The sequence below is a fragment of the Falco rusticolus genome, chromosome 1, assembly GCF_015220075.1.
Source record: "Falco rusticolus isolate bFalRus1 chromosome 1, bFalRus1.pri, whole genome shotgun sequence".
Lineage (NCBI taxonomy): Eukaryota > Metazoa > Chordata > Aves > Falconiformes > Falconidae > Falco > Falco rusticolus.
The window spans coordinates 89450143-89470134 of NC_051187.1; the positions used below are offsets into that span (position 1 = coordinate 89450143).

A 19992-nucleotide genomic window follows, 5' to 3' on the forward strand; every position below is an offset into this window, starting at 1 on the left:
CCTTCCTCTTGCCCACACAGGCTTCTCCTAGAAGGACCAGTACCATCTTTCTCCAGCCCAGCACTGGGTCAGGGTGGTGCAGGCAGCTGCTGGGCTACTGGTGTGGGGTGGTCCTTGCCCAGCCAGGGCTGCGTGGGCAGGAGGGAGCTTCCTTGCTCCATGTGGGTATTGGAGGTGGGTGCAGGGAATGTCGGGGAGTAGCTCCCAGACTTTCAGCTGGAGCATGCTGGCCAGCCCTGCAGAATGAGCTGCATTGTGCCTCCTGGTCCTGCCAAACTCCTCGTCCCACCCCAGAGAAGAGCCAGCAGCCACTGGGGAAATAGAACTGACAACTTTATAGAGAAAATAAAATTACAACTAAGAGATGGGTGTGGGAGCCACTGCCGGGCAGCTGGAGGCAGTGCTGGCAGGGCAGTGGCAGCCACACCATCCCCAGGGGACCAGGAGCTCCCAGGGGACCAGGGGCTCGCTGGGCCTCGGCTGGGGCCGTGTGGGGGTGCAGGTCCCTGTGTGGGGGCAGTAAGTCCTGGGGCTGGCTGAGAGCAGAGCCCTAGGGAGGGCTGTAGGGTGAGAGGAACCAGGGCTGAATGGGGGAGCAGGAGGTGGGGTGCAGCTGGGATGGCAGAGGCTGGGTGCAGAGCAGGGCATGGTGGAGGGTACAGGACCTCTGGGACCATAATCCATGTGCCACAGCCCAGGGGACATGGGCACGGAGTCTTCTGGCCAGTGGTCGGGGCGGTGGCCCCAGGCTGGGAGGTGCCGGTGCGCGGTGCTCCAGCACCAGCTCCCCGAGGTGGGGAAGGGCAGCTGGTGACAGTGAGTCCTAAGCAGTCCCCGGCAGGACTCGGTGGCAGTGGTACCGGGCATGAGGCCTCCCCGCCGGCCCCCCAGCAGCTTCCTCCCACCCGTGCAGGGTGAGGGAGGGAGATGCCCATCTCCCGGGGGCCAGGGCCCTATGAAATCTGGTTGTTGAGCTGACCCGGGTACTGCTCAAACCGCTTGTTGGCCTCCTCGCTGAGCGCATCGCCTGGGTGGGCAGAGGGCAAGAGCTGTCAGCTCTGGTGCTGCAGGTCACCTGCCCTGCTGCCACCCTGGCTCCCACCACAGCTGCCGCCAGGGCCCAAAGCCCTGTCAGCCTGCGCCAGCCCAGACACCCTGTCCCCAGCCCCACTGCTTCCTGCAGCCCCCTTGCCCTACTCCTGCGCCACCCCTGCCTGGCCACCCACTGCCCCAGCATGCCCTTGCCCCCAGTGCCATGTCCCGGGGCTGTTACCGATGTGGCAGCTGTGCACCCAGATGCGGTGCCCGTCGTACTTGCAGTTGCATTTCATGGCATTGTTGGTGAAGTCACTCTCTGCCACCTCGAAGTTGGGGTTGATCACGACCTGTGGGGCACCGATAGTGAGGGTCACAGCCCCCTGCCCCACACACACCTGGTCACTGAGGAGCTGCTGCCTGTGACAAGGCCCCCCCAGCCCCAGCAGGACACATCTACCCAGCTGCAGTGGGATGTGCTGGAGGGCTCCGAGGAGCTGGCAGCTGCCGCTGTGGGGGGCTGGCCCGGTCACTGTGCACCACGTGCCCATGACCACTGTTGCTCAGCGCAGGAAAACTGGGGCCAAGGCATGCCTGAGCAGCTCCCGCGTGTCTCTGGGCAGGAGGACAGATGCTGTCCCACACCAGCACACACCCCGCCAGCTCTGGCGTGCTCCAGCCTGCTCAGAGGGCAGGGGGGAGAGGGCCGGGTGGCTGCTCTCCCAGTACAGAGAGTCGGAGGTGCAGGGGCAGAGGGTTGCAAGAGGGGCCAGGGGCAGCTGGGCTGCAGCACCTGCAGGATGTAGTTGCCTGGCTTGACATCAGTGATGTCGATCCACTGGCAGTCGATGTCATGCCTGTACAGGTCCCAGCAGCCCACGGTGATGCCCTGCTCCCCGAAGTTGGCACACTCGTACCGCTTGGCCACGTCTGTGGGCAGGATGAGAGCGTGGCTTGTCCCCGCTGCAGCCCCCATGCTCACAGCAGCTGGGGCTGGGTGGCCCCGCAGCAGGGACACGGTCAGGGACAGTGCCGCAGGGCCTCAGGGCACCCACCTTCCTCGCACTCCGTGTCCTCAAGGCAGAAGCTGGCCTTGTGTCCCTCCGCCACCTTGGTGCCGTTGGGGGTCAGGATGTCGTAGTGGGTGAAGATGTCCATGCTGTGGTAGTGCCTGCAGGAGGGAGCCCACACCACCCGGCTGCGCCAGTGCCCCCACGCTGGGGAGCTGGGGGGACACTGTGTGCAGGGGAGGAGACCCGCGGAGCAGTCTCACCTGCCCTGCAGCGTGTCCACCCCCCTCCGCCACCTGCCTGGCCCCTTGCTGTCAGGGAGGGTCCCCTCAGCCCCCACCCCGAGGCTGCAGTGCTTCGAGGTCCTGCCCCAGCAGGGGATGTGGCTGGCCCAGGCGAGCTGGGGGGACACTCAGCTGTAGGGCACAGCCTACAGCCCCGTCCCTGCCCCCCCGCCCCCCAGGCCCCCAGCCCCAACACTGCTCATTCAGGGACAGCCCTGAGCCCAACTAGGCAAAACTGGATGCTGGGCAGCAGAAGGTGCCTGACCCAGCCTGTGCCTCACCTGGCATCACCCTCGCCTGGCCCACCACAGCAGCACCATCGCCCTCTCCTCCCCCAACCCCTGGCCCGGGCTGATCCCCTGCTGCATGCCCCCCGTCCCTGCCTGTGCTGCACACCCACCGGTGGCACTCGTGCCAGACCCAGGAGTGCCGGCCAGCCTTGGGGCGGAAGTCTGCGCGGCCATTGTTGTGGATCTGGGAGGAGAAGCGGAGCAGGCGACGGTGCCCATAGGGCCAGTTGGCCAGGCGGGCCGAGCTGGAGAGGCAGTTCTCCTCAGCGGCGCAGTACAGCATGTGCAGCGGCCGGTCCTCGATGTACGCTGTCTCCTGCACCAGCGGGGCATGCAGCAGCAGGTCGGAGGCAGCTGGGGAGCATATGGCTGCTCAGGGACAGGCGGCCATCCTGCTGCTCAGCAGGGACAGGGTGAGCAGCCAGCGCAGGCAGGGCTGAGCCAGCCGTGGGAGTACGTGCCCTCCCCACTGGCTGGGCACAGGCTGACCCTGCAGCCCCGCCATCTGCAAACCCCACTGCCTGCACCCCATTGTTCACAGCCGCTTTATCTGCAACCCCTGGCCCCACAGCACCATTGCCTGCAGACCCCACCACCCGCAGACCCCATCGCCCGCAGACCCCATCACTGCTCACTCTCAGAGCAGATGACACCTGCGGCAAAGCGTGTGCCCGTGTTCCTGCAGTTCAGGCTGGTGCCATGGTGCTGGCAGTGGCTCAGGGACATCTCATGGCCGGCGCACTTCACCCCGCTCAGCACCATCTCCGTCACGTTGCTGGCATCCCAGTACCATGTCTCCTGGGGAGGGGGCGAGACAGGCTGGGTGGCAGGGCTGGCGGCCACAGGTGCCCCGGCTCCCATGCACCCAGGCCGCAGCCAGCACCCTGCCCCAGCACAGCCCTGCCCACGTACCCGGGCTGCCCTCAGGGTCCCACCCTGGGGCACACCGTGGCTGCATCCCCTTTCCCCCATACATCCCCATGGCCATCCGGGAAGTGGTGGTACCTGTGCTTGCTGTGGCATCACCAGGGGCTTCCCCACCAGCACCTACCGTCACTGCGTGCAGGGAGTAGCCCAGGCCGAGCTGACGACAGGCCACCATCGCCTCCTTGGTGGTCCAGCCATCGCTGCACACTGTGCCCCACTTACTGCCTCGCTTCACCTCCACGCGGCCCTCAAACGCCGTCCTCCCACCAGCTAGGCGGATCTGCGGGGAAGCCCTGGGGCCATGAGCAGGCACCCCACTCCATGCCACCCCCCACCCCATCCCCGTCCCATCCCTGTCCCCGTCCCCATCCCTGCGGAGCAGTGGTGGTGGCAGCTTGCTGCCCTGGCCAAGCTGGCACTGGCACCTACTTGTAAGCCATGGTTAGCGAATCCCAGACCCAGCTGGCGACAGGCCACCATCGCCTCCAGCGTACCCCAGCCTTCGCCGCAGACCAGACCCCAGCGGGGCTGGTCCCCATCGCCAGCCCTCACCGCCACCTCGACCCGCCCCTCAAAGCGGCTCCGGCCCCCGCTCAGCCGAATCTGCAGAGAAAAGCAGTGGCAGCAGCATCGTCATCACAACCGATGCTCTGGCTGCTGGGGCCACATCCCACAGGACAGTTCTCCTCAGCCCCTTTCCCTGCAGCACCTGCCCCCTCCCTGGTGCAGCCAGGGCTGTGTTGCGGGGCCCTGACCGGCCGGGGGCTGGGGGCTTTGGGGCGGCAGCCAGCAGCTGAGCAGAGCCAGGCACAGCTTCAGTCAGCAGGGAACTCCCCAAAAATGGCATGTTTGGGGCCAAGAAAATGCTTGTGAGTTTGGGAATTCTCTCACCAAAGCAGGGAAAATGGTTCATTTTGAAATGGCATTCTCATTTCAGAAATGAACAAGTATAAGAGTTAAAAATTATTAAAAAGCCAAAAGTGGATGAAATGACAGGCCAGGGCAATCAGGAACACACGGCTCCATTTGCTCATTTCATCATCAGCAAAAAAAAAAAAAAATCTCTCTTGGTTGGTCCACAGCGATTTTTTTTCTGGTGCTCCTGCTGGGGAGCTGGCAGCAGGGAGAACAGCAGGGAGCAGCTGCCCCACCCCACGCAGCAGGGCACCCAGAGCCCCCCGTGGCCTTGCTTCCACCCTCTCCTCACATGGTGAAGCTTGGGACTCCCACTTCCAAAATCCCCAAGCCCCCCAGGGCAGCCCTTGCTTCAGACCAGGGCAAAATGTGTGTGGAGTGTGGGATGGGGTGCAGAGGAGGAGAGATGATGGGTCATCCTACAGCGGGTCCCCTGGGCCCTTCCCCAGCACCCTGCTCTGGGGACCCCGATGCCGGGAGCTACCAGGCACCGTGGCTCCGCAGATGCTGGCAGCCCCTCACAGTGCACACCAGGTTCTCGTAGCCCATGTAGGGGATGTTGCAGCGGATGGCCGCATCCTCCGTGTGCTTGCAGTCCTCCTGCGTGATGTTCTTGAAGGGGCAGCTCCAGAGGGACTTCTCGGTGCCGAGACACTGCACCTCATTCATGTGGATGGGCCCCATCCCTGCCAGGGGGCCAGCAGGGATCAGGGCCCAGTGGTACAGGGACAGTCATGGCCATCCTGCCCCATGGCTGCCCTTGCCGCTCAGCACGCATCAGGGGAGCCCCACACGCTCCTGGCCCCCGCAGCTACTGCCCAGGGCAGCGCGGAGGCGTAGCCACAGTCCCTGGGGGATGCTCAGGGCAAGCCTTGCACCACACGCCACTGGTAGCCAGGTGCCCATGGGACAAGCCCAGCTGTGGCTCCCCTCAGCCCAGAAGAGCCTTGTGCCTGGACCAGTGCCTTGTCTGCAGACCCAGGAAGGTGACACCTGGCCCCCCAGCGCCAGCGCCCTCACCTTGGCCCATGCGTGCCCCAGTGAGGGCCTCCTTGGCGCTGCCGAAGCCCAGCTCACGGCACACTACGCTGGCTGACAGCAGGTTCCAGCGGTCGTCACAGATCGTGCCCCACTCACTGCTCTTGAGCACCTCGACACGGCCTTCGCCGACCTTGGCGCCGCCCTTCAGCCGGATCCGTGGCTGCAGGGGAGCAGGGTCAGGGCATGGTACAGGACAGCATGGTGTGGCACAGTGCTGAACGGCACAGTGCAGCACAGCATGGCGTGGCACAACACAGTGCAGCACAGAGGTTGCTGGCCATGAGTCCAGGGATGTGCAAGGACAGGGCACTGTCCCTAATCCTGCTCCACAAGTCGGTCACCCAGAGACCCACATGCCCGCCCGCAGGTGCAGCCCAGGGGACAGGGCCCTGCAGCAGGACAGTGGCCAGCTGTGGGCCACTGCAGGACTCGGCCCCCTCCCCATGGGGCTCACCTGGCCCTGCTGCTGTTGGCGCTGCTTCTTCTTGTGGGCATTGCCAGTGGCAAAGAGGGGCCCAGGCACACAGCTGACGACCACGGGCATGCCAGCCCTGCAGGCGGCCGAGGTATTGCCCCTGTAGAACTCGAAGGTGCACATGGAGAGGTGCACCTCCGTCCCCACACAGGACACAGAGTGCAGGCGGTAGTTGAGCTGCTGCCGCTCCGTGAAGAGCCTGCAAGGAGAGAGGAGCCTTGAGACACAACCAGCACGGTCAGCTGGCAGCAGAGGTGTCAACAGCCACCCTGCCTGTGGCGGCACTCACTGTCGGTGCCCCTTGCACAGTCCCCAGAGAGAGGCGCACCATGCCTGCAGGGCACCCTCCCCTTGCCAGTTGCCAGCCCCTTGTCCCCAGCAGCACGGGGACACGCACGGCTCCGGCAGGACTGAGCAGGGCTCTTGGCACTCAGGCTCCCCACTGGAGCCATTTACCTCTTCTTGGACCCTACATCCTCCCTGTGCTTTTGTTTAGGCTGAGATTTGGAGGCCAGCCTGGAAAACAGAAAACAACCATCAAGGAGCCCGGGACTGTCACCTCCACCAGCTGCAGTGACACAGGGAGGACAGCCTGCCCTGGCTTCACTGAAAGCTGAACTGGGCATGTTGGCCCCGCAGGAGACTCATGCACGTCCTCTTCATGGCACGCATGGATGCAACAGCATCATCTGCTGCCAGCAATGTGACACAACTGCCTTCACAGCAATGATGCAGTTTCCTGCCCACATGCCCACATCCACCCCAGGAAACTGTGCCGGATGCAGCAACATCCCGTGCTGCCTTGTCACACAGCAGAAGATCAAACACCAGTGGCAGCTATTTGATCTGTTGGGTACAAGTGAGGTGTGCCCATGTCCTTGCCCAGACACCAGACAACATCACTGTGTGATGCTCCAAGGGGAGCAGGATGCCCAGCAAGGACAGCACCCAGCAAGCGGCGCAGGCAGCAGGGGCTCTCCCCAGTGCCATGGGGCACCGTGAGACTCCCTGCAGGCTTGCAAGGATGCGCTGCCTGCGAGATGCACATTGAGTAGTGTGGAGAAGAGGCAGCTGCCCAGGGCCTGGTGCACACATGACGTAGGTATAGTCCCAACACACTCAAATGCTTTGCTTCACTCAGGCAGGAAGATGCCGGGCAGGGCCAAATCCCCAGGGACCACAAGGAGTGAAGAGCAGAGCACCCCAAAACAGGGCAGGGGACTGACACCCACCAGGGACAATGCAAAACTGAGTCTGGCAACTGACTGACCCTGCTGCCTGGTGGCATGTTTGTGTCAGCCCGCACGGCCCAGTGAGCCCCAGGACACAGCACAGGGCTGCCGGGAACCAGGATTCACACAAGTCAGCCGGAGGCCACCAGCACCCATTCACACTCCTCAAACCACAGCTCGATCCAGCACCTGGCTTTGGGTCCCCAGTACAGTCAGACATCACTTAAGTGCTGCGAGCCCCGGGCAGAGCCACCCAGGTGGTCGGGGCGGGAGGAGAGGGTGCACATCCAGCCTGGGGCTGAGATGGCTTCGGGGGCAGGGGGGCTCTGGCAGCAGCCGACCCGCCCCTGCCAAGGGGCTGTCAGGGAGCCAGGGCCCGGCTCTTTCAGCCACGGGAAGGAAGAGCACGAGAGAAAACAGGCGTGATTGGCAATGTGGGGTTTAAACTCGGTGCCAGGAAAACTTTTTCCCCATGAAGGCTGTTCAGCATTGGAGCAGAGGCCATGAGGCTGTGGGGTCTCCATCCCTGAAGGTTTTCAAAAGCCAACTGGATGAAGTCCTGGGCTGACCCACAGCTGGCCCTGCTGCACACGGGGGTTGGACCAGGATTCCCCTTCCAGCCTGGATCAGCCTGTGACTCCACATGCGACTGCAGTCACGCAGCCACAAATTGATAAGTCCTGGCAAACGAACGTGTGGCTTTCAGGAGACAGCTCCTGCTCCAAGCCGAGGGAAGGGAGCAGACTGCAGTTCATGGACTTCACAAAGCATTTCACCCAGTGCTGCCCGGGAAATACCCGCTCATTGGAAAAGGGGCAGTTAGCACCAAACCAGACAAATAACAGCACATTGTGGTGAGTGGGACCTGTGGGTGGGGGTCTGAGGAGACCCCAGGGGCTGGCCCTGTCTGCCTTTCCACCACCAGGGCAGGCACAGCTGCAGGAGCTGGTGAGGACATCGTTGGTGACACAAAGCTGGTAAGTGTCACACTGAAGAGCTCGCAACTGGTCCAAAGTGTAGGGCACCTTCGGCACCAGGGAAGGTGGTGGGACCAGGGTAAGGTTGTATGCTGGGGACAGAGAAATGTCTCCGTGTGGCAGTGGGCTCAGGCGAGAGGTGCTATGCCCTAGCCCAGAGAAGATGGGCTCTGGCTCACTGCACCTACAGCCAAACTGGGCAGCAAGGTTCAGGGACAGAGGGAAAGGGCAGCCAGGCTATCCCTTGGGACTGGCAGAAAGGCAGAAAAAGCAGGGTGGGAGAAGGTGCAAGAGATCCCAAGCAGATGCAGCACTCAGGGAAAGACCTGCCACACCATGCCCGTCACCCTGGTGACCAGCACTGCTGCTCGCACTGCTGTGCCCATCACCCTGGTGACCAGCCTTGCTAGGACCGCTGAGCAAGTGCTCTCATGCCCACACCAGCCCACCCTGCCAGCCTGCCCCGTGGGGAATGGAGGGGTGAGCAGCCTTTCCAGCTTCCCCATTGCTGCTTTCTGCAGAAAGCAGCCCATTTCCACAGCCCTCCCTCCCCATCTGCCAGGAGAGATGGCTCTTCTCCAAGGCCTCCTGGTCCCCATGGGGCTGCAGCACAGGATGCCGCAGCCCCCTCCACCGCTCCCAGGGTATCCTGCCCACAGTGGGTCTGCGCTGCAGACCATGGCCCCCATGCCAGGATTCCTGCCTGGTGTGTGGGATGGGGGCTGCTCTGCCTGGGGCACAGCCAGCCTGGGAGAAAAACTGTCTCTTGCCGGGGATGGGGGACCCCGGTGCACACAGGCAGGTCCCACCAGGGTGGTTTGTCCTGCCTGCCCAGCACAGCCCAGGCCATCAGTCTGCTCCGTCCAGATCCATTTGTGCCAGGATCTATTCTAACGGCAGAGACTGGCAGGGCCAGACAGCCCATCTCTGCCAAGGGCTCAGCAGATGGGGCGCCCCAGCCCCTTACCTGCTGCCTGGCCTCAGGCTCCAGCCCTTCATCCTGGCTGCATGCTTCAACCGCCTGTGGGAGCAACACCGCCAGCTGCCCGGTCAGGGGTGCATGCAGTGCTGGGCACCACGCTGGGCACCACGCTGCAGGCAGTGTGTCTGTGCCCACAGCCCTGTGCCGCTCACTCAGGCCGTGGTGCTGCTGGAGCATCCCTGCCTGGCTGGGCTGCAAACCTCCCCTCGGACGAGGACCCGTGTGCCCTGCGCCGGGGGAACTGTGGACGTGCACCACTGCCAGGGAGCAAGAGCTGCCCTCTGGGAGCAGCCTCTGCAGCAGTGCATAGGGCAGGTGGGCAGCCGTGGCCCCTCAGCTATGCCACGGCCCCCCGGCTTGGTGAGTGAGCACCCATATAGCCAGCTGGGGCTGGGACTGGTGAGCAGCAGAGATGGGACTTACACTGGGGAACCACAGCACCCAATGGCGTGACCCCTCTCTGCCCTCCAGCACTGCACCATGTCCCTGGCACTGTCCCCAGCCCCGTGCCCCCACCTCTGCTCCAAAACCCCAACTTCCTGCTGGACTCACTCACTTGTAGAAGTTCCTGTTGACCTTCTTCTCAGCAGGGAAGCCCATCATGCCACAGACGACACGGCTGTTCTGGCTGTCCCAGCCCTCATCGCAGATCTGTGCCCAGCCATCCTTGTAGCGCACCTCCACAATGCCCTCCATCACCGGCAGCTGCCTTCGGGCCCCAGACACCACCGGCCGCAGCCGGACCTCCTCCACGTGGCTCTGCTCAGTCTGTAGGGTGCACACAGGTCAACCCTGGCTCGCACTGTACCCCTCTGCTCTGGCTCCCTGCCAGCCCCTTCCTGGGGGTGCCCTGAGGACACAGGCACCTGCAGGAGAGGGGGTCCCCAGTCCCAGGTGAGGAACAGGGATTGCCAGGTCCTACATCCCTGCAGGCCACATCTGACAGCCCTGGGCAGCCAAGAACCTCATCCCATCCTGTGCAGCTAGCGCCCCACATCCCCCTGTCCTCCGGGTGCAGCAGCCAGGAGAGCCAGCACTGCCATCCCATCGCCTTGGGATCCTGCACCTGGAGGGAGGGTGCTCAGACCCCCCCATGCCCAGGCACCCACCCAGAGCAGGATGGCAGCAGGGCCTGCCAAGACACAGGCACAGCTGGCAGGACACTGCCCCAGCCCCCCTCGCCTTGCTGGAGCCCTGTTGTCCCATGCCCAGAGCTGTGCCATGTTCCCACACCCCAGCCACATCCCGAGCAGAGCCTCGTCCTCCACAGGCACTGTGTCTGGGGGTGGGACAGGGGCCCCAGCCCGGAGGACCAAGGGCAGCCACAAGAGATGGTTTGAGAAACAGAGAGCCTGGAAGAGAGAAGGCGAGAGGGAGGAGCCAGGCGTGCTGGAGAGGTGCAGGGTGGAGGGGCAGGTCGGGGCCGAGCATCCCCAGCAGTCACGAGAAAGAAGAAAACAGGCTGCAGAGGTGAGAGACAGACCCCTTGGCTCGGAGGAGCTGCTGGGAGAAGCGGCAGCTTGGGATGCTTGGGGGATGCCAAGGCAGTACCATGCTCCCAGGCATGGCAGGGATGTGCCAGCTGCAGCCCCAGAGCCGGGTTGCGCTGGGGGCACCCCGGGGAAGTAGGTGCCCACCCGACTCAGGGGCACCACGGGTCCCGGGAGCCAGGGCAGCGGGGCAGCACGCCCCTCTCTCTGTGGGGACAGTCCATGTGCTAGGGCTGAGGGAAGGCACTGACAGGCTGCCCTGGTCCTGCACACAGGACCCTGCCCGTGCCCGGTGGGACAGCTGCCTCCCGACTATTCAGGGTGGACTGAGGCCAGGCTGGGCTGCCCCATGGCAGGGCTGCCCCACGGCAGGGCTGCCCCACAGCAGGGTTCCCGGCAGGCAGCTCTGTGTGATTCTGGGCAGCACCAACTGCCCACCCTGGCCAGCAGCTTCCTCACCTCAATGACGTTGGAGTCCTTGAAGCCTGGGATGCGCTCATCCTTGCAGATGACACCTGCATCTTCCTCATGGCTGCAGTCGCTGTTCCCCCAGCCCCGGTGTTTGCAGTCCCCTATGCTCTTCTCACCTCCAGCACAATTCACATTGTCCAGCCAGATCCGCCCTGTCAGACACCAGGGCCGGGGTGAGGGGGGGACCAAGCACATGCAGCACCCCCTGGGAGCAGGGAAGGTGCCCACTGAGCAAGACCAGGAACCACGCAGGTGTGCAGCAGGAGTGTGGATGCTGGGCTGGGGGCTGCCCTCCCTCGGCACAAAACTGAAACCAGCAAAATGCCACTAGTAAAGCCCTGAGTGGGGAATCTGCAGATGGGGGCTTTCCACCTCCCCAAGGGGCTGCCCTGCCAGGTATAAAGCCCCCACGTAACATGAACCCTGGGGTCTGTACAGCATCTCACCTGCAGCACAGCCTGTGACACCTCTGCACTCTACGGCCACGCACACCGCCAGGCACTCAGCAAACTTAAGATCTGCCTGCTCCCACCCTGCCCCCACCCAGCAGTGCATGCAAACCTGCTGCAGCACGCGCCCTGCCCCTGACATGCAGCCACAGCCAGGATGCTCCCAACCCGTGCAGTATGGGGGACTGTGCCCCACCACCCCTGTCTTACCGATGCCTTTGCCATACTTGGCACTGTGGGCCCAGCCGGTGGCAGCCACAAAGCCGAGGTGCCGGCACAGCACATGTGCGTTAGCCAGCGTGAAGTCGTCATCGCAGATGGTGCCCCACTCATCATTGTAGAAGACCTCAACGCGGCCCTCGTTGTGCTTGCGTGGGTAGCCAGCCAGGCGAAACTTCAGCTGGGGTCTGGGGGTGTGCGTGGGGCCTGGCAGGGTGGGCTGGGCGCTGCCCACCCACAGCCACACGCTGCTCAGCAGCACCAGCAGCTCCCGCCATGCCCACGTGCCGCAGCTTCCCATGGCAGCACGGCTCTGCAAGGGCAGAAAGGGTCAGGGGACGCAGGATGCACGAGCCGTGCTGTAGCACCAGCCCCCCCGATCCAGCCACATGCCAGCTGAAACCCCTGCTCACACGCAGCTCCGCTCCGTACCAGCACGCCTGCGCATCTCAGCCCTGGCCGGAGCCAGCCCACTCTCACTGCCCACCCAGGGCCCCGTGCACGCAGCCCCCTGCACCAGCCTGGCACCCCCAGGCTGCCGCAGGCCAGGGCTCTGCCCAGCTCCCCCGGCCTTGCACCCCTCCGCGGGCAGCCACTGCTGAAACCCCATGAAATCCCACCGTGCCACCAGGTCACATCTCCTGCGCCAAAGGGCAGTGGCGTCACCCCCTGGAGGGTCAGCTGGAAAGGAGGGGGATCGGCTGACAGAGCAGAGGTAGCGGGAGCAGGACCAGGGCCCAGGGAAAGCCCGGACGGACCGGCCAGGAGCTTGATCCACCAGGAGCATTGCAACAGCTGCCGGTCACCAGCAGCTGCCAGCCCCCACTCCTGCCCCCTGCCAGGAGCCACGCAGCCCAGCCTTTCGTGTTCCTCTCTGTGCAGCGTTTCTCCAGCCCTCCAATAACATCTGTGGCTCCCTGAATACCTGAGGGACATAAGGTATTCCTGCACCAGTCCCCTCGGCAAACAATAGTGAAAACACTTCTCTGTGAACCGCCTTCCCCTCCCAGTGCAGTATTCCCGTTTATCCTGTCAGGGACCACTTTAACCCTGTGTGTGCCGCGGCAGCCCAGGAACAGCATTTCTGCATGGGCAGCATCAGCCCTGCTCCAGGCTGGGTTCGCCATGCTTTTGATGGCAAAGCTGTGGTGCTTCCCCAGCACCACAGCACAGCAATCTGCCTGCCTCCCGCTGCCGCAGCCTCACACCACCCTTCCAGCCAGGCCCTTCCACAGGTGGGGAAGCATACCCCCAAACCTGGGAACCCCACCCCCAGGACAGGCCCACCAGAAATACATCTCTGCGCCCTGCCTCCCCCACCCCAAGAGCAGATCCTGCACGCCGCACATAACGGTAGAAAGAGTAAGGTCCGGCTTACCCATAAGTAGGAGCCATCTAGGACTCCAACATTTAGCTAAAGGTTTACAGAGGAAGGAAAACAAATGTAAACCCTGCACATGCTCCCAGCCTGGGGCTGTGCCACAGGACCCTTCCCACAGACCCTCCCCACAGTGCCAGCATGCTTCCCTGCAAGCCTTCGCCCCCACTCTCTCGCAGCTTGCTGCTTGCTGCCTACGTGCCAGTTTGGTAGGATTGTGAGGGTGTATTGGGGCACCCTCAGGCACTGTGGCTGCTCTTGAGGTGCTACGTTGTAAGAGTCCCTTTCCCTGGACTAAGGCCTGTCCACATGTTGCCCCTTTGCTCCTGGCCCCTCTGCACCTGCGGGGCGACAGCAACGTCCCTGCAGTGGCTTTGGGAAGGGGTCCTCACAGTGAAGGGGCCAGGGAGTCCCCACTCGGTCAGCACAGCCTCTCCGGAGCCTTGCTGCCAGCCTGGCTGCCAGCACCGGGCTGAGGGCTGGCACGGCTGACCCACCACCCCGCCAGCATCTGGGGCTCAGCTAGCAGGAATCGGCTCCACCCCTGCACTGCTCACTTTTCCTTATGCTGGAGGCCAGGTCCTCCCTTCAGCTTCTGGGAATGCCTCCTGGACCCAAGGCAAGGGCGAACCAGGATGGTGCCCCAAGCCAGCCCCTTTTCCATGCCCATTGGACCAGCAGAGACCTCTGAAGGGGCCAAGCCCTGCTGCGTGCCTGCCGCTTCGGGCATGTGTCACATTGGAGGTGTCACTAAGAGCAGTGAGTCCCTTGGGATGATGACCCGGTGCCTGCAGGGGTGCTCAGGGAGAGAAGGTGAGAGGTGACACGGATCAACAACACCGGTCCAGACGTCACAGTGGGAAGCACACCAACCCACTCAGGGCAATCACACCAGCGCTGGGGCTGGTGCTCCCCTCCACCACAGCTGGGGGCACGGGGGACACCACAGCACTGGTGGAGCCACAGCAGCCGGCAGGAAGATGTCCTGGTTCTCTCTTCCTGGGGTTGGTGGGAGCTGGCTTTGGGCTCCCCGCACCTCAGCTGCCTGCTTTGGCTCTGCGAGAACAAAACAAAGCCCAGCAGGAAGCATATTTGTGGGCAGGCAGCAGGGAAATGCTTTGCTGAACTTTTTAATCAGCCTGGCAGGAGAAAAGAGGAGGGCAGGCGCAAAGAGCCACCCCAGCCCTGCCAGTGGCTCAGGAAAGGGGGTCTCTGGGCTTGCCAGGGGCAGGCAGGGTAGGAACACTCCATCTGCATCTCTGCTCTGTCTGGAAAGCAGCAAAGGATGAGTTTACCATCTCACAGCAGTAATAAATCCCTTATTCCACCATTAGTCACCCCCCTGCCCAAATGCAGCATTATAAATCCTCAGGGCTACACCACTTCGCACATGACACAGAGATTTGAGCCCTCTCAGCGCTAATCGTGACACACCTGGGGAGACTGGGAAAGCTGCAGGCGCATAAGGGCTAAAGCTTCACCAGCACTTGCACTGAATGAGCAAGATAATGTGGACTGCAGGCAGGCTCCAGTCTGTTTTGCAACGGGGTCAATGCCACGTTAAAGGACGGCAGCACAATTAATGCCAATCTCCACGGTTCTGCAGAAATAGCCCATGTCAGAAGGCTGGTATGACCTTTTATGAGATCACAGGTTTGGTTAATTGGAGTAACTGTGTTGATATAACAGGCTGAGACTGGAAGGCATTCAATTCATCTTGCACCACCTTTTAATGAATAATTAGCACTCAACAAAATCAGTGCACCTTCTACTAAGTGGATTAAAACTGGTCACCTGCTGGAACTAAAATGTGGTTACAACTGGGGAAGTCGCCATTCAGTGGGCTTGCTGGTGAGGATCACATGCTTTTCAAAGCAAAACCATGTCTGGAGGAGGAAAAAAGTCCTTTCCTGGTACAGTCTGCAAAGGCAGAACGGGGCAGGAGTGTGCAGGACTGTGATGGGGACAGACCTGGACAGCCTGGTAAAATGGCATCATGTAGCCTGTATCCCTGTGTACAAGGAAAATTTAAACCTGTGCATTCAGGAACAAAGCATGTAGGACCAGACATTCCCACTGCTCCCCCTCTGCCCTTGCAGCTCAGCCTGTCCTCAGCTCCTGCCACTCATCTTGGAAACTCCCAGTAAAATGCCCTGCTGAGGTCTGCACAGGCCCACAGCACTTCCCACAGCCAAGCTTCGACAGCTGTCAGGCTGGCAGTGAGGACGCCCTGTGGCACGGCACAAGCCGTTTCCCTGTTTCTCTGCTATCTCCCTCTCTGAACGTGCTCTGAGCCCATGTGCCAGGGAGGTCAGGCTAACAGCGCTCTCGTTGTCCAGATCACTTTTTCCATTTTCTGAAAGGTAAGCAGTGCGTTTGCTCTGCCCCAGCCATGTGACGCTGCCCGACTTCCCCACTCTGCTGGCAGGCTTTGCTCCGTGTCCTGCCTGCTGCTCCTGGACGGGCATCCCACCCCAGCCCTGGCACGGCCAGTGCAGGGAGCTGTGGCACAGCTTTGCAGGTCAGCAGATGCAGCTCACCCATGCGCAGCATCTCCCGGGTTCAGCCTTATGGGACAGCAGCCCTGCCGGCTGGCACGGCAGGAAGCACAGGATCTGTGCCAGGGCTGGGGCTCTTTGGCTGGGACAGACAAGCCAAGGGGGGCCCTCCACCCCAGAGGGCTGACCACGGAGAACAAGAGACCCAAAGGTGATTTCCCATCTCCTTCCCACCTCTGGCCAGGGGAAGGTGTGCCCCTTTGCCCAGCCTCCGTGGGTTCGTCCTGCTGAGAGTACTGGTACCACAAGGGCAACAGCTCCTGCCCACTGGCACCCAGGGCAGCTGGTGCCACCGGCAGGCAGCACAGCGGGAGGATGTGAGTGCTGGTGCTTTCAGAGGAACAGGAATCTGCAGGAACCACACACATCCCCTGGAAATGTGCAGACAGCCTGGGCATGGCCAGCCAGCATCCCCTGTGGGATGGGCAGGGGCCAGGAATCACCTGGGACAGGGATGGGGTTTCCAGGCATGTCCCCTGGCTGCTGCCGCCGTATGTCTTAGACAGGAGCTGGGCACAGTCCTGCCCCAGCACCTCAGCTATTCTGCTGCCAACTGCCTGCTCAGCGAGGGACAGTCTCCTTTTGGACTGGGGCTCCTGCCAGAGCCGCTGGCCTGTGCCGTGCCGCGCTGTGCTGAACGTGCCTGCCCTGGCATGCAAGTGGGTTCAGACGCACAGCAGCACTTACGCTGCAAATGGAAAGTGCTCAGGAGGACAGGCTGGCCCTGAGCAAATGCTGGGCGTGGGAGCCGGAGAGCAGCGTAGGTCCTTGCTACTGCCCAGGAAACCTCAGGAATGTCCCGGCCAAGAGCACGCAGGGCCCTGAGCCACCTCCCAGCCCATGGCACAGCTCGTGCTGGGGCATCCAAGAGCCCCACAGGGCTGAAACCCCTGGGGCTCCCCGCACCACTCTGACCTCAATCCCATGCTGCTGAGGCTGGCACGGGCACAGGGACCCTTCAGTGCAGAGGAGCCCCTGCAGCTGCAGGAGCCACAGCACTGCTTAGCCTACTCCCACTTCCAGCCCCAGTGGCTCTGCCTGTCCCAGCAGATGACAGGGGCTCCTACGCTCCCCTAGGACACAGCCACCCTGGCAGGGCCTGCAGCCCTCCTGGCCAGGGGCTGCCCCTCACCATTGCTCCACTCCCCTAACAGCACCTTGCACAGAGGCTGGCCCTCCTGGAGGGGCTCGGCTGTGCCAACAGGGCTGAATGGTGCTGACGAGGGGTGCCTGGAGTCCAGGGGGGGCTCCTGGCTCCCAAGGACTGTTCAAAGCTCATGTGCCATTCAGCACCCACCAGGCACCAAGAGGGACATCAGTCTGCCCCAGCGAAACCCTGGTGAATGGCAAACAGACCTCGGGAAGGGGCAGCTCCTGAAGAAGCGGGGCCCCCGCAAGCTGGCATGTTTGATTGGCATATGTGACAGCAGCCAAGCGCCGGTGTCCTTGTGACATGGATCAAGATCCCAGGCTGTAGCAGCAGGGAAGGGCCAGGCCATGGCGGGCCCCCCAGGAACATGCTCTCTCAGCAGCTGCCTCAGACACACACATGGGGACATGGAGTAACCCAGGCACTGACAACTGGAAGGACTCAGATAAGAGCAGCACAAGTGACTGAAGACCTGGGAAACCCGCCAGCACAAGAAGGAAGAAGCTCCCTCTGTTTATCCTTCCTTGGGAAGGTTAAGGGGTGACACGGTCACACTCCGGCGAGGCCCACGCTGGGACATCCCTGAGAGCGTGGGGTCGCATCCCTAGCACTCGGGGCAGGAGAAGGTCTGGTGGGTCCCATGGCTTCAGGCGCTGGGCTCCATCCCTCCCCTTCTCCCCAGGGTCCCAGCACACACAGCCCAGCACTGGTCCTTTCGCAATTCCGGATGCCTGGATGAGCCTGCCTCGCTCTTCCTGCTTCCCAGCAGCCCTGGGGTGCCAGTAGTGTGTGTGCATGAGCTGGGGGAGCCCCAACACCCCCAGCCCACTCATGCCGGGACGAGCCAGCTCCCTGCCTGCAGGGACCCCATGGGATTGGAGCTCGGAGTGAGCACAGCCAAGGTCCAGAAGGCAGCAGGGCTCCACACCTGAACTGCACCAGGGAGCAGCCCGGCGGCCACCACAGGAGCCTGGCCACTCTGGCAGGCTTGGTGACACCTCTCATCGTCACCCACCTCTCGCTGGCTGGGAGCTCACTGCCTCTCACTGCCCAGACAGCAGGGTGCCTATCCACACCATCCCACCACATGCCCCCCTCCTGGACAGTGACAGGGACACTGCTGCAGACAGCACACCCTGGCTCCAAGGGCTCTCCGGGGCATCAGTTGGGGCAGACCACTGAGTGCATGCTGGGCTGCACCACCCTTCCCCTGCCGACCCCACTGGGCTACCTGATGTTCCCCTGCCCTGCTGTCACCCTAAACCAGGGCAGGTCATAGTACAGCTCTTTGCAGTTCCTACCACCAACCCGTCTCCCCAGGACACGGCAGGGCCCTCAGCTCTGCCAGGAGCTTGCCTGCTCCACCCTGGGCTCCCCTGGGCTCCGGAGGGGCAGCCCCGGGAGGAACCAGCTGCGGGCAGAAGGGAACGACCCTGGAGGAATGTGCAGGCGCTGCAGCCATCAGCCACACGGTCTGGACAGCCCAGACAGGCTGAGGGGCAAGCAAAAGGTCTGGGGGACTCAGGCACCCCAGAGCAGCGAGGCAGCTTGCTCGGAGCTACTGAGACGTAGGTGACCTTCTCTGGAGAGCAGCGGGGAAGATGCAGGGCCACCAGCAAAGAGAGAGTGCCCCCCCCAGCCCTCACACCTCACATCTCTTCATCCAACCTCTCTTCCAAGGGCTACCGCAAATTCCATCTTCGTGGAAATGCTGACTCTCCGCCGGCCTTTGTAAACCACAGCTCAGCAAACAAGCCCCCCGCAGCCCGCACGCTGGGGCACACAGCACAGCCCCGCCGCGGCACCCCACGGGCCGGCTGGCTCTGCCACGGGGACCGGCGGCGCGGCTGTCGGCGTCGCACGGCCCCCTCCGCCGTGCCCGTGCCTCCAGCACCCCACGGACACGGCACGGCGATGCTCTGACAGCCGGGGGTCGGGGCGCTGAAACGGGCACCCCCGCAGGCCCAGGCAGCGTTGGCACGGCGCGGCCCCACGCAGCCTCGTCGCTGGGGTCCCCCACAGCCTTCGCGCATCGGGCACCCAGCCCCTCGCACCGGCGCCGCTCCGCGCGGCCCCGCACGGCGCAGCCCTCCCGCCCCACGCGGCCGGGACGGCGGCAGCCCCGCCGCCGCGCCCCCGCCCCCAGCCCCGCCGCCCGCCCGCGGCCGCCCGCGCCCCGACACCGGCGGGCTGGCTCCGCGGGTGCCGGGCACGGCTCGGCGAACCCAGCGCCGCCGGTGCCGCGCCGGTCCGAGCCGCGCTTCCCGCCGGCGCCGGGCCGGTCCCCGCTCGGCTGCCCCGGGCGGTACCTCTGGTCCCTGCGGGCTGCGCAGCTCCAGTAGCACCGAGCGAGAGAGTCCAGCCGAGTGCCGGCGGAGCCCAGCCGAGCCGAGCCGTGCCGTGCCGTGCCGAGCCGTGCCGCCCCTCTCCGTCCCGGCCCGCCCCGCGCCGTGCCCAAGTGTCCGGGGCCGGCCCGTGCCGCCCCGCGCCGAGCGGCCCCGGCTCGCCCCCGCAGCCGGCCCGGCGAGGACGGGCCCACCGCCCGCGGCCCCACCGCCCGCGATGGGGCCGGCCCCACCGGGGCCCCCGCCCTGGCTGGGCTCCGCTCCAGGGCCGGCCCCTGCCCCCCGGGACGGGACCTTGTGGGCTGCCCCGCCGCTGCGGGGCCGCTCCGAGGGCCGCGGGGGGGTCCCGCTGCCGCCCCGCGCCTTTCTCCGGACAGCCCGGCCCTCCCTGCCCACGGCCCCGAGCCCTGCTCCCACCCGCGGGGCCGTGGGGCGACCCGCGGCAGCCGCGGGCACGGGGGAGCGGCTGCTGGCCTGGATAGCCGCGCTCCGCGGGCAGGGGGTGCAAAGGCGCAGGGAACGGCGGGTGCCCCGGCCCTCGGCCCCCCCCTGCCCCAGCCTGCACCTCGCCCCTGGGGCCGGGGTCAGCCAGCTCGGGGGCGGCAGGGCAGAGGAGAAGCTTGCGGGAACGGTGTGCGCCCTCCAGCCCTCTCCCGGCACCTCTCCAGAGGCTGCAGCAGCATGGCTGAACAGACCCCCACCCTGGCCTCGACCATCCTGCCTGTCCCTCCTGCCTGTCCGCACATGTCACAGGCAGCCCTGGC

The 19992-nt window shown here is 64.0% G+C and overlaps 1 protein-coding gene across 6 annotated transcripts; it reads right to left on the reverse strand.

The window, feature by feature from the left end:
- Nucleotides 1–309: 309 nt before the first annotated feature.
- Nucleotides 310–19308, reverse strand: LOXL3 (lysyl oxidase like 3). 6 transcript variants are annotated; one of them, XM_037389356.1, is made up of 16 exons: nucleotides 19193–19308; nucleotides 11789–12110; nucleotides 11118–11281; nucleotides 9725–9936; nucleotides 6434–6493; nucleotides 5957–6176; nucleotides 5482–5662; nucleotides 4993–5147; nucleotides 3976–4149; nucleotides 3671–3826; nucleotides 3255–3417; nucleotides 2730–2973; nucleotides 2091–2206; nucleotides 1829–1965; nucleotides 1274–1385; nucleotides 310–1027 (listed from the first exon to the last, which is right to left on the reverse strand). In XM_037389356.1, the coding sequence occupies exons 2-16, from the start codon at nucleotides 12096–12098 to the stop codon at nucleotides 954–956; spliced, it is 2478 nt and encodes an 825-aa protein (XP_037245253.1). In that variant the 5' UTR covers nucleotides 12099–12110; nucleotides 19193–19308; the 3' UTR covers nucleotides 310–953. The 6 variants fall into 6 exon arrangements, with proteins under 6 accessions (XP_037245253.1, XP_037245261.1, XP_037245276.1 ...); XM_037389364.1 differs by lacking the exon at nucleotides 6434–6493; XM_037389379.1 differs by lacking the exon at nucleotides 3976–4149.
- Between the last annotated feature and the right edge of the window lie 684 nt (nucleotides 19309–19992).

Excerpts from the sequence above, each read along its gene's own strand:
- LOXL3 (XM_037389356.1), bottom strand. The coding sequence starts at position 12,098 with ATGGGAAGCTGCGGCACGTGGGCATGGCGGGAGCTGCTGGTGCTGCTG. Across the intron at positions 2,974-3,254 it reads AGGTGTCATCTGCTCTGAGA|CTGCCTCCGACCTGCTGCTG; the intron begins GTGAGCAGTGAT and ends TATGCTCCCCAG. Across the intron at positions 1,966-2,090 it reads GGACACGGAGTGCGAGGAAG|ACGTGGCCAAGCGGTACGAG; the intron begins GTGGGTGCCCTG and ends TCCTGCCCACAG.